This window comes from Apostichopus japonicus, chromosome 16 (genome assembly GCF_037975245.1).
Source record: "Apostichopus japonicus isolate 1M-3 chromosome 16, ASM3797524v1, whole genome shotgun sequence".
Lineage (NCBI taxonomy): Eukaryota > Metazoa > Echinodermata > Holothuroidea > Aspidochirotida > Stichopodidae > Apostichopus > Apostichopus japonicus.
Window position 1 is genome coordinate 44,914,332 of NC_092576.1, and position 13,784 is coordinate 44,928,115.

The 13,784-nt window shown below is 39.0% G+C and overlaps 2 protein-coding genes across 2 annotated transcripts in view; one reads left to right on the top strand and one right to left on the bottom strand.

Moving 5' to 3' along the window:
- Positions 1-13,784, bottom strand: part of LOC139982205 (tRNA (cytosine(38)-C(5))-methyltransferase-like) — a 114,543-nt gene that overhangs the window by 68,866 nt on the left and 31,893 nt on the right. The window lies entirely within an intron of this gene.
- LOC139983017 (uncharacterized) lies at positions 3,365-10,024 on the top strand. The gene is made up of 3 exons (XM_071996338.1): positions 3,365-3,960; positions 6,987-7,087; positions 7,951-10,024. Exons 1-3 carry the CDS (start codon positions 3,869-3,871, stop codon positions 8,151-8,153), a joined length of 396 nt encoding a protein of 131 aa, XP_071852439.1. The 5' UTR covers positions 3,365-3,868; the 3' UTR covers positions 8,154-10,024.

Below are 13,784 nucleotides of genomic sequence, written 5' to 3' on the forward strand. Positions count from 1 at the left end.
GTAATTGTGTTGTATTTACTTTTACTTATTTTGATCCTGTGATGGCTGAATGCACACAGACTGTAATTATTATGTTTATCCTGTGATGGCTACATGCACACAGACTGTAATTATTAATTAAACGTTTTGTATCTGTACTGGCTATAGAGAGTCTACAGGTGAGATCATTATTATTGTTACCTGTTGTTTCATAGTATGTTTATAGGGTTGATTATGGCACTTATAATGCCCTCAACCGTTGCCATTATGTGTATTGTTATGATCTAACCTACATTGAGTTAATGTAAGAGTATTGGAAGTACTTTAGGTTATGGTTTAACGGGAACCCAAATTGATATATATATATATATATATATATATATATATTTAATTTATTATGTACTCCTACGATATGTCTAGCATTACTGTAATGCACTCACATTTGTATCTAGTTGTACTAAGTTTCCCTTATACGAGCTATGTTTAGATCCCATGATGCAAAGCTACACTTTTACTTGTTGCCATGGTGATAGGAATAGCTGAACTTCTGTTAATCTTATATTTGAAAGAGTTGTAATAATATGTTAGTAGACATATTGATATATAGTCTATCTTGTGAATCGAGACACTATTGTTGTTGTATATTAGAGTATTAGCATGTATTTAGCCCTGTGAGTCACAGTGGCGGAGCGTCCAAACAGTCAGGGGGGCGGATGCCCCCCCCCCCTGACGGACTCAAATGGACTGCTGGCACCCTTTTCAGCTCTTTACCACTTTTAACTTAGGAGAGCTGGAAAGAGTTAATGAATGGCCCTGTATTCTATAATTGTACCTTAACTTATTCGCGATTATTGACTTATTGATTGCGCTCTCATCTACCTATTGACATTTGTCACATTTTGTTGGTGTAATTTGGCGATGACACTTATTTTGCAAATTAGCCAGGCGATCTAGGGAGTATCTTTACTCAAAAAAATTATGTACGCTACGCGCCAACCTGTGGTGGCGCTCCGCTTAGATAGTGTCGAAAGCGCCCCTACAGACCATTTTCGCCTGTCATGACCAATACCCTTGGCTCCGCCACTGGTGAGTCACCCTTCACTGGTACAGACTCCATCTGACCAGATATATACAGCAGATAAGCTAGGTGACAGAGTCTCCGTTTTATAGCCTGATCTTAGTCTGAAGGGATGCTTAAGTACCTGCAGCCTAACAAAAGGTGTCAGTTGCCTTGGCAACCTGTGGGCTAAGTTAGTAGAGGTACATGGGTTAAATTACATAGTTAGTATGCTACTGTTGTTGTTATTAGTACTAGCTGAGGGACTTCCCCAGTAGTACATTATTTATATTTGTAGACTTCATGTAAGTCATAGAGGGTGTAATGATTTTAGAGTTAATCACTCGCCTCTTTTGGAAATGTTCGTAGTGGAACTAGGGCAACCAGCTCCTAGTTATATATATATATATATATATATATATATATATATATATATATATATATATATATATATATATAAGTAAATGCCTTGGTAAGTACAGCTGTTACTCGGAGTTTCACGCCCTTAGGGTGGCGATCGTCAGACAACTGAACAAATACTCTCTGCGCGGATATATTCTATGGGGAACACGAACCCTATTTCTTACGTGCACGGTTCATTGGTTTGAGCCTATTGTGGCGACACTTGGAGATGAATTCAGATCTCTTATTGAGTAAATACGGGTTTTTGGACAGGAGGATACAAAGCTTTTCATCAATACAGAGGTTACATTGACCGGATCTACGCATGCTGGTATTGGAATGCTTAAGTACGCTCCACTCAATAACGAAGGGGGCACCTTTACGCTTCAGGTCCCATATATGTTTGGAAAGCTCTGTTTCTTTCTCGTAACGCTCATGTCGGAATGACTTACTGTGGTTACTGTACCTTTGCTTAAAGGGGCCACTCGATAGCCCTATGTATGATTTGGTGTCATCACCAGTAGTAACATCGGCCCTATATATTACACTGCTCACCAAGCAATTCCCGTTGAGGGGGCAATTAAGTTTTACTCTACAATTGCATATGCGTTGAGCCAGCTGCGGTCTAAGCTTATTTTGTGATAGAAGCCGGTTATTATGGCTGTTGATGATTGATCGCATATTGCCCATACAACTGTAACTCAATTTCACGTTGTTTTTGTTGAAAATTTTGTGGAGCTTGTTTCCTTTCGGGAAGTGCTTGGCGAGTAGTCTGAAAAACAATTTCCCCACATTAGATTTGACATTACGGCTATAAGGTGGGTTAAACCATATTATGTTCCTGGTACGGGGTTTCTTTCTGGGTTGCTTCTTGCTGCTCTCCGTACTGTTGTTGTATACTAGGTGGTCGGTGTAGCCGCTATCTCGGAGCGCATCGTTGTATATGGGGGCAGCGTTGTCAAAGATCTCTTCGTTAGATGAAAGAGTGGAGATCCTGTTGCCGATGCTCTCTGGAATACGCTTGGTGACTTCCGGGGGGTGGTTGGAGAGGCAGTGGACATATGTGGGTTGGTCATTAGGCTTACGGAATGGGCGATGTGTTCCGGTGCGTAGGTCCAGTGTAGCGTCGAGGTAGTTGACGGTCTTAATGTTGGCTTGGGTGGTTATCTTTAGACCGAAGGTATGAAAGGCTGCTACGATACGTTTCCGCATTCTATCCGCTTGGCTGCCCGAGTGGTCCCTGAGTACAGCAAGACCATCATCTCTGTAGAGGCCAATATCGTGCGAGTCGATGAGATCACCTAACTTATGAAGGATGTATAAGCCCACCAGCTCACATATGTCCACTGCCTCTCCAACCACCCCCCGGAAGTCACCAAGCGTATTCCAGAGAGCATCGGCAACAGGATCTCCACTCTTTCATCTAACGAAGAGATCTTTGACAACGCTGCCCCCATATACAACGATGCGCTCCGAGATAGCGGCTACACCGACCACCTAGTATACAACAACAGTACGGAGAGCAGCAAGAAGCAACCCAGAAAGAAACCCCGTACCAGGAACATAATATGGTTTAACCCACCTTATAGCCGTAATGTCAAATCTAATGTGGGGAAATTGTTTTTCAGACTACTCGCCAAGCACTTCCCGAAAGGAAACAAGCTCCACAAAATTTTCAACAAAAACAACGTGAAATTGAGTTACAGTTGTATGGGCAATATGCGATCAATCATCAACAGCCATAATAACCGGCTTCTATCACAAAATAAGCTTAGACCGCAGCTGGCTCAACGCATATGCAATTGTAGAGTAAAACTTAATTGCCCCCTCAACGGGAATTGCTTGGTGAGCAGTGTAATATATAGGGCCGATGTTACTACTGGTGATGACACCAAATCATACATAGGGCTATCGAGTGGCCCCTTTAAAGGCGATATCGCTCGTAGACTTTTTTTTGAGGGCGCTGGCATTATCGAGGTTTCAGCGAGGTTTAATGGGACCCCTAAAACTCACGTGACCTCGGTGGCAAATTTAGATCAGTGAATAGCACAGGCAAGCGTATGCGTAACAAGCCCGTACCCATGCACACATAATGTTATAGCACAGCATTTCAGATTATTGTACTGTTTACCGCAAAGGATTTTCGTACGCGATAGTTTGTTGTTTGTGTGCCTTTTGAGTAAAGAATACTGTACGATTTTCGTACAAATACATTCGATTAGACTAGAGTATAGTGACAATCATGGAAAAGGGATCAGGGCAAGGAGAATCGGGCGAAAGAAAACGACCTTATCCTGGAACGAGCGTATAGGTTCAAGTGGAGGAAAGCCATTGTTGCATGGACCTGACAAAAACAGCAGTGCAAAGGAACAACAGCGACGAAGAGATGCCACGAAGATCTATCTTCTACGTTCCTACGTAAACTGGCAAATGGAGAAAGAACTCTACAAACATGTCCACGATTTGACTTCTGTTAGCAACGCAGATTTCGCAGAACATTTGCTTCAGGATCACACAAAAAGGTAATGATTTGCTAAGCTAGGCTAAAACTGTATAGGGTAATACTAGTACATAGTAGTACTACAGGGTATTGTCCTAGGTAACTGTCAGTATTGCGAAGTACAGAAAACTGCAAAGTTCGGACACCCCTAAGAAATACACGATTTCACCATGATAACCTACAAGCGAAAGCCAATATCACTAAAAACTAGGAAGCTACAGTTATTTCCTCTCCAAAATGACCCGTGCGCAAGTATGTACGTACATATCTGTCAATAAAATGAAGATAGTTTTTGGGGTATTTTAAGGCTTAGGTGTTCGAACTTCGCAGTGTCTATGCTATTGTATTTGTAACATACATGATTTGATGAGCCTAGGCTTTGTAACGGTTTCAGTTGTTTTCCGCATACGTTACTTTCCGCTGATTACTTTCCGCTGAAAAAATTCTTCTGCGGAAAACACCTATTTTTCACTTACCTGTACACTATATTTATCCGCAATTTTGAGATACCAAATTCAGGCAAGATGATTAAAATAACATGAGAAAGTATCAAAGAACGTCGATCAAGGATGGTTAGACTGAGTTCATGTCAGAAAAGTTAAGCTGCGTATAATTTAGAGGAGGCTTGGGGTGTTTGTAATTACGAATTATTAAAGAAGCATATATACTAGAGCAAAGGGACGCCCGCGTTATGAAGGATTGAGTATCTAATTAAGTATTAAAAATTCGGCCCGCGTAATGATGGTTTAAAACAAAGGTGTAAAAGGCGGTATCTTTGATTTTCGCTGGAAATAAAATAATATAATAATATAAGTAAGCCTTACAGCGTAAGCTACAAGTACAACCTTAGCTACTGTATCATAAATCTAGTCTCGAAGCTACATTTTATCCTGTTACAGTCAAATCCTATCTTCTCCATCTTCCTAAATCCTTCCATGTGCCTAATCAATTCAGTAAGTTATTCTGTTTCTCCAAAAAAAAACGTTACTTTCCGCTGAAAAAAACGTTGTTTTCCGCTGACAAATTTGTTTGCGGAAAACACTGTTTTGTTTCAGCGGAAAGTAACATGTGCGGAAAACAACGGTACCCCTTTGTAACTAGGCCTATCATTCATTATTTTTCCAATGGACCTAGCGTATGCTAACCTTATCATACTTATCCTAGCACAAAATAGCAGTAAGTTCTATTACTGAGTCATCATCATCACTGTTTGTGAATGCTTGTCACGAGGATACTGTATAGGCCGTTTCTTACGACTAGTCGTAACAATTATAAACTATTCTTACGACAAAGGCAAATTCAAGTGCAGTAAATAAAGCAACTGCGCATGTAGTAGAGGTAACCCTAAACATAACCCTAACCCTAACCGGAAGTTATTGTTACTCATCGTCGTAAAATTAGTACTCCTAATCATAAAAATAGCAACTGCCCATGCGTAGTCGGAAATTATTCTTACGACTAGTTGTAAGAATAGCCACTTTGTACTGTATACAGTTACAAATTAAAATATCCTTCCTAAAGAAGACTGACAGGGACTGGGGGTCTTTAGTTTCACTCCTCATATTTATGCCATGGAAAGCTGGGCCTTCTCATCACCAAAAAGTAAACTGTTTTTGCCTCAACAAATTGATGGAAATATATTTTCTAACCACTAGGCCTAGGTGATCTGTTCATCCCCACCCCCTCCAGGTTCTAAATTGTTATCAGCTGTCCTTGTTTGAAGAATAATTCTTGTGAATGAGCATTTGAAAGAAAAGCCTCACCTATGCCCAGTCATAATTAACTGGGCAATATAACATAGGACTAAGGCCTATAGTATTAGTAATAAGTATCAGAATTTAGTGTTCATAGTAACTGTATTCCCTAATTTTGTAATATACACCAGTGAGGAAGGCCTACTGTGCTGTACAAGTACAACCACATGGACCTGCAATGTTTCCTATAAAAATAATGCATCTACATAAATAATTTAGAATCACTCCTAACTGATTCACATGTTTTCACACCGCTGCGTATGCAACTAGACCTTAGGTTTTTCTAAGGTCAGCCACAGCCAGCATATATGCAATCAAGTTTTAATGGTTCATTTGGGCAACAGGGTGTTATACTGTTATCTACTGACTGTCTGTCCAATATTCCAGCAATCATGTGTACATGTCTGTGTTTGGGATTTTTGAAGGAACCCAACTGCTATGCAAGAAGTTAGGTAAATTAGCCTCACAAATTGAGGGACCATAGTACATATAGCTATACCTATATAAACCTTTATATAGCCATGCCTGGGGGTAAGAAAGTATAGTCAGTATATACTATGCTTGTTTTTGTTCAGCTTCTTGTGAATGATCTGATGTTTAGTGTTCAAAAATTATAATATCTATTAAATTTGGTGGCCGAAACTATCTCTTGTGGAGAGTAATCTAGCGTTAAATTAATGGTAGTCTGAAATCAAGCTATTCATGTAAACAGGAATTTTTCACAATGGTGGGCTTATGTCATGGTGTAAGCTACAGTAGCATCTCAATTCTCACTCATGAAACCAACTGCTCACATAAACAGGAAGTTTACACAGTAGGTAAATAATGAGTGTACATCAAACTCTCATCAAAAGACTGGACATCTTTTAGCGATATGAAACCAATCAGTTCACTAAGACAGGAAGTTTACATAGTAAATTTTACATTGACATGTGAGCTCAAGTTGTTGGGCAAGCAGTTGGGCAACACAAAATTATCCTTACAATTCTTGAAAGGTACCGCGGTTTATGGATATGTTGAAGAAGAGTATGAAAGAATATCTCATCCTTATCTGGGTTTAAATCAATGTGGGTTAACAATATGTTATTATTGAAATATGCCTAAGTGTTTGCTTGTTACTTTTCTCTTTCATATTTTTTCTTGGGTAGGTATGATAAAAACATGTATGTTTGTAATGATTTGGTCATTACCATTTACCAGATTCATTATGCATACAATTAAGCTTGGGGTGTACAGTAAAATTACTATTTCAGTTATATGATTTACGGACAATTTCATTGGTTTCATTGTATAGGTTTCAAATGCATCTTTTCCGGAAAGATGCTGAAAGTCAAACAGAGGCATTCTCAGCAGCTGTCACCACAGAAAGATCAGTTGACACTCAGAAAGGAGAAGGTGAATTTATATGTTTATCCTTGCATGAATTACAGACTGGAAGAGCAGTGCTAATCTTATCTGATCTGATGTGATCAGAAAAATAATACAATTTCATTCTCATTTAATTCCAAAAGAAAAGAAAAAAATGGTAGCATATTGCTCATCCACTAAAAAGCATACATGTGTATGAAAATTTATAAAAGTAAGTGGGCCTGATATTATCAGGATCTTCTTTAGAGGCAAACTGACTAGTAACAGTAAATTCAAGAGACACAATAGAGCCTGGAACAGAGAGGACATGGTGAACACAAAGAAAGAAGTTAATGGTGTATTGAACAAAAGGAGTCAGTGAAAGCAGAGGTATTTAGATAAACTGTGGAGTACAAAGCGAGGATTAAGTAAGGAGAGAGGGCGAATAAACTATAGCAGAATACAGAGATGGAGCAGGATAAAGTTAGTCATGTCCTTCCTGTATATTGAGCCTATTCAGTTGAATGGTGCTAGGGCATTCCGTCCGCTCTCTCTATCTCTGCTGTGGTGTACTATGTCTGAGATGGTTAGTCTACGAATTCAGTTACCTGTTGGGACATGTCTTTAATGGTATGATTGGGCAGCTGAAAGTGTTCCCCTACTGGAGTCTCCATTTTCATGGTATTGACTTGTGACTAGAACTGCTTCTTGAGGGTGGTCTTGGTTTCACCAACATACTTGTAACTTCAATGTCCTCTAACTCAATGACACCATTTAAATTGAAATATCAGTTTCCAGTGCTGCATAAGTGTGATAAGTTCTAAACAAAAGGTATATTTTTAGTCACAGCCATAGAAGCTATAGCAGGATACTTGCAATCTAGTAACTCTTGTTTTATGTAATCTCTACAGATACTCCTGATCCAGTTACTTCAACACCTCTCAAGAAGCCATCTGCCAATGTTCTGTCCAATGTTACCAGTAGGATTAGATATGGAGCAGCATGGGAGAAAAACCTCAGACTATACGAATACACATTGCCACATTTACATGATCCTGAACAAAAGAGATCATACATATGGCAGGGGCAAGCACTTTTCCCAGACTTTTGTTGACAGGTTGTGCGACATTCACAAACGTTGGATTAGCAGCTAATGATACATCTGCATCACCAGATTGAGATAAATTGCTTTCGTCCATTTTGCTCGATAGTAGCTATGACTGTGAATCAGGAGCTTGGCCACCCTCTAAGTCAAGGTGGGCAAGGTTGGGGAAATTCAATCAAGGAGTAACAATCAGAGAATGGCCAGCTTTATATTATTGTATATAGGCCTACACGCACAGCGTGTATAAATATCTGTATCGGTTTATTTATACTGGTGTTCATTTCCGTTGCCAGGAGGGGATATGATTTGAACGTGGGGGAGGGTGTGGGGGGGGTGGGGAGGGGGTCCCATTTGAAGTGTCCAAACGATGCTAATCTTTACATCTATCTTCTTGAATCACATGTACCCCTATCGACACGATCAATCAGTCCTGTCTCTCACCTCCTCTCATGCACTGGTGTATTTATTTCCTGGCAAGATAACAGTTAGGCATAGTAAGGGTCAGAGGTCATCACAACTTAAAGAGTTGTGCGAGTCCCTGTGGTCTCTTACATCCTGGTAGCAGTAGAGAGAAGAAGCCTAATAGATCAGAAACCATAATCATCTTCTGTTGTGTCTTATTTTCCAGCATCCTTGAAACATTATATCCTTCCCCTCTGATTTGTTGATGTCATAAAGCTGTATTTATGTTGTGCATTATTTAATTCCAGTATTTAGATTGTATATTCTTCTTGTGTATTTGACAGTATCCCAGTGATCTCCATTTTTCTGCTCTTGGTTTTTTTCTCTCTGTACTTTCATATCATATCTATCTCTACCCCTAGCCTCCATCTCCACATTTTCTTTACTTTCTTCCTCCATCCCTTCATCTGTCTTTCACGCTTTCTTTCTTGACCTCTTTCCTCCCCTCTGTTTACCCTGTATGTTTTAGTTTGCCGACTCCCCCCCCCCCCGCATCTCACCCCCAAAAAAGTTCACAAGGTTGACAAGTCTCCCCGTGCTAGTCCCAAGCTATACACCCTTGTTGTGGTGACCGTTCAATATACTTGCGGATCAAATGGAAAGCCCCACCCCCCCACCCCTTACTTCCCAGTGTCATGAATCGGCAAATGGAAGATTATTCGGAGTTGTTCGTGATGGTTCAATGATCTTATAGTCAGGATATGGTTCTCTTTGTCCTTCATTGCCGTCGAAGTTTGAAATGAATTAATCGTGCTAGGAACTTCCGGGCAATGTTTAATTTTCTGTGGCAAGAAAAAAAGCTTCCCCCCAGTCTCTCCTGGTTGACTATATAGAGCCCGTACGCCTATATGGTCACACAATAGTATAGATAAGTATGATCCATGCAGACATCTAGTATATATTTTTTTAAATTCAATCCAATTTCAGTTTAAGTTTCGAGTTGTAATTCGAGTCAGTCGTGATGAGGTGCCCCATGGTGGAGCTGGGTAACCCACCCCAACCCCGTTGCCGACTTCTTGGCATTTCGTTGGGAGCCGTTCGGAACAAGAAGCAGGATAGTCAATTCTGGGAGTACAGTACGCTGGAAAGCAATACACTGACGTGATTTAGAAAAAAAAAGTTTTTTGCTTTGACGGCCGATGCTCAGCGAGACACTTTTCAATGGAAATAACTATTAGTTTATTGTTCATGTACTTATTCCCTTTTTGCCAATCCTTTCTAAAGAGGGTGGAGCCGCCCCTTATGGCAACGTATTTTCCTTTCCTTTTCCATTCAAGTTTCGTTATTTTTTAATTCGGGTCAAAGGGGTGCAAGGACAGGGTTTACGTGCACCGGTTAGGAGGACGGGGTGCAGCTAGGGCAAGTGCTCTGTGATCGCCTAAAGGGCCCGTTGCCAGGAGTCCAAAAATAATTAAATATACATATTTATCTGTATATGGTATATGACATAAAATGCTTTGTCTTTCCCTCCTGATATATAACTAAAATTTATATATAAAATACAATGTAAGCTGTGACTCAGTCTATGTATAATTAATACCTAAATTGGCTGAAATACCAATTGTTCACACATGACGGACTTGACTTTACGTTTGATACCCAATAGTTTGTAATCACTTCAGTCAATTTTTTCACTCATTCGCGTTTGTCTTTTTGTGACACCAGTCAGCGTGAATCAGACATAAAGTTCATAACTATTAGTTTCTTGAGCTGTTTCTTGACTTCGACTGCTCACCATGTAGGCCTAAAAGAGTAAAAGCAGGGAACTGCTAGAGTAGCAGCTCCCTGGTCGAACTATTACGCCTGATGCAAAGCTCGACCGTAACCTATACTGTACAGCCCATTAGTTGTGAAAAGTTCTGAACGTAAAACAAAGCACTGAGTTTTGTATCACACAACACACACGAAAACGCGGCGTAATACCGCATACTACTGACCAGGGAGTTGTTCCATAACAACTCCCTGTACTGCCACAGACAAGAAACTATGCAGGAATTTCGCCAAGGCCACCGTTCAAGTAACCGAACCCGTTTATTGCTTACCGTTACTAGCCGTAAATACGGGATTGCTGAGAAATTACGAGACAACAGCGACGATCCGATAGAGGGTAGTATTGATATTATTTTTGAATCGGGTGGTGTGAAGGACAGAATTTACGAGGAAATTACGAGCGATCCCACCTTTAAGCAAAGGTACAGTAACCACAGTAAGTCATTCCGACATGAGCGTTACGAGAAAGAAACAGAGCTTTCCAAACATATATGGGACCTGAAGCGTAAAGGTGCCCCCTTCGTTATTGAGTGGAGCGTACTTAAGCATTCCAATACCAGCATGCGTAGATCCGGTCAATGTAACCTCTGTATTGATGAAAAGCTTTGTATCCTCCTGTCCAAAAACCCGTATTTACTCAATAAGAGATCTGAATTCATCTCCAAGTGTCGCCACAATAGGCTCAAACCAATGAACCGTGCACGTAAGAAATAGGGTTCGTGTTCCCCATAGAATATATCCGCGCAGAGAGTATTTGTTCAGTTGTCTGACGATCGCCACCCTAAGGGCGTGAAACTCCGAGTAACAGCTGTACTTACCAAGGCATTTACTTATATGTTTAGGCTCTGCTTTTATAGCATAGAGCACTCTTCTTGCAGTCCTGACCCTTCCTTGTTATATATATATATATATATATATATATATATATATATATATATATATATATATATATATATATCTATATATATATATATATATATATATATATATATATATATATATATATATATATATATATATATTAAATTACGACAATCCAAGATTAAACTGCTATGCCGAATAGGGATAGACAGTTTCACTTATTTATGGAGCACTGTGTTATTGCTGTATGAGTAACATGGGCAGGTAGTTGTATATTTAGCGACCAGTTGCATATTAGTGTCTACAGTACGTCTGGAAAGGTTCACTTTATTTTAATACTTTAGTTTACTTGTTGTCATGCCGACCAAGTATGATTTGATGTACCATATATTTTACTCTGTATGAGGTGATCAGGTTGACATTCGCTTATACTATTTTACTATTGTTGTGTCACCCTCACTGATTATCTTTGTTGTATATTATCGCATATTTTCATACTTATTTTAATGGCTTAGTAATTGTTTGATTACTGTGGGAGATCGTTAATCCCCTTGCCCCTTGTTTAGTGCATTTGTATTGTGTTGGCAATGTATGATGACCATTCACCAAGACACTCCAAGCTGTCATGCACCTGGCTGTACCAGACTGTACCAGTTTCATTAGAAATTAATTATATTAATGTCTACACAGCATATACCAATATTGTTGATGTGTAGTTGTCCGCGTTACCACGGAGACGTATGATGTACTCCCACTAGTAGACGCTATATGTGGACTGAGGGGCCAACCATTATACTACATTAAACTAGATGAGATGGGCGTGGCTCCCGAGTTATTAGATTAGTAGGCTATTAGTGTTAGGCCATGATGACTGTCATGTGTTAATTATGTTTTAACTTCATTTGTATAATATATATTTTCAATCATTTTGCATATCGTAATTCACTTTTACCGTTATGGTGAATAAACAATATTTACCTGCGGATTACGATAGAACATTGCGTTTGTCCTCATTTTAATATACTGTGTCTAATATCTTCACAAAGGCAGGCGACTGATCGTAGAATTGAACACCGCTTATGTGTCTCGCGGTTGCGTTACCAGCACATATTTAGTCCTTAAGCTAAGTGCTACACTTAGATGGAATATTTTATTCCACTTTCACTCTTCTGTACAGATATAAAAAATGCAGTACATAATTCGATATTTAAAGATAAAGAGATATAATATATCATAAAACGAACTTTAAAGAATCTCCTATGCTTTATTTACTTGTTCGTGTTTGTTTATGTTTTGATATTTTATGGCTGAGAAATATATGTCTATATGTCAGATTTGACGAGGAGGCATGAACCTTCGTATTATTTTTTCCCCTGCTAAACACGAACAATATTTCATCTTCATCTCGCATATTCAATACAATAAAACCAAACGATTATTGATTGTAATGGAAAACACTAAATCAACCAACATTTGATTATGATAATGCCACTATATAACACCTAGTACTTACGTTTCGCTGTAAGTGTCGAAGACGTTTAAGAGTCACTTGATATTATGTTATAAGAGCAAAACAATCAGCAGGGCTGGCTAACTTGAAAAGAAATCGAGATGTTCGTCTTTCATTTTAAATGGTTTACCAGTTAAAGGGTAACCCTTTTTCCTTTTCCACAGCTTAAGTAATGACATAATATATGGCGCATAATTTGTTAGCTTTATACGCAATAATGGAATTATGAAACTATTGTATAAACCTCAAATATTTTCAAATTGACGTTTGTTTAACTTTATAGAACAAAATGTTCTTCATGGAACCAGGCAAATAAAAACCCATAATGTTTGTATTCACATATTAATTATGTGAGTTACATTAAGAGCTATTCAATAATGTGTAAAATTAGGCAGACTTCCTTATACCAACGAGAAGGATGAACATCGACGAAAGGGAAATAAAATATTCGATTAAATTTGATATAGGAGGAAGTGGGGAATGTTTTAACATCCAAGGAAATCAAGTTTGCTCATTTAAAATATATGAACATAGAATAACTGCACAATGAGAACACGTTGTAATATCGTGGCATATCACATCACTGAACGCTATTAGATATGTCTACTAGTACTAGGGTTACATAAAATGATGCATTATTCCCAGCCACTGCAGGACACGGACTGACCTACTTAGCGTCGGTTTCCATGGTTACGTTCTATGACAATTTTAGTTAAAACATTCCAGGTGTACAGTAGACGCCTGGCTCGTTTATATTTCTATTCATTAGATTTAACCTTGGCTCGTGTCATCTATTATTATGCTAATTAGGTATTTATGGGAGTTCCAGGTGTGACATATTTACTGTTAGCTTATTTTACTTTAGAAAATAAATTGTTTGCATCAATCGTCTGTGCATACCACTATTGTAAAAAGAGATTAGGCCTACCGTGTGTACTAAACGGGATGGATTTGATGGGCTCTCTAAAAACATGCAAATGCATCTCTCTGAAGTGGATGGCTAGTGGGAGGGGGGGGGGGTGTGAGGTTAGGGAACA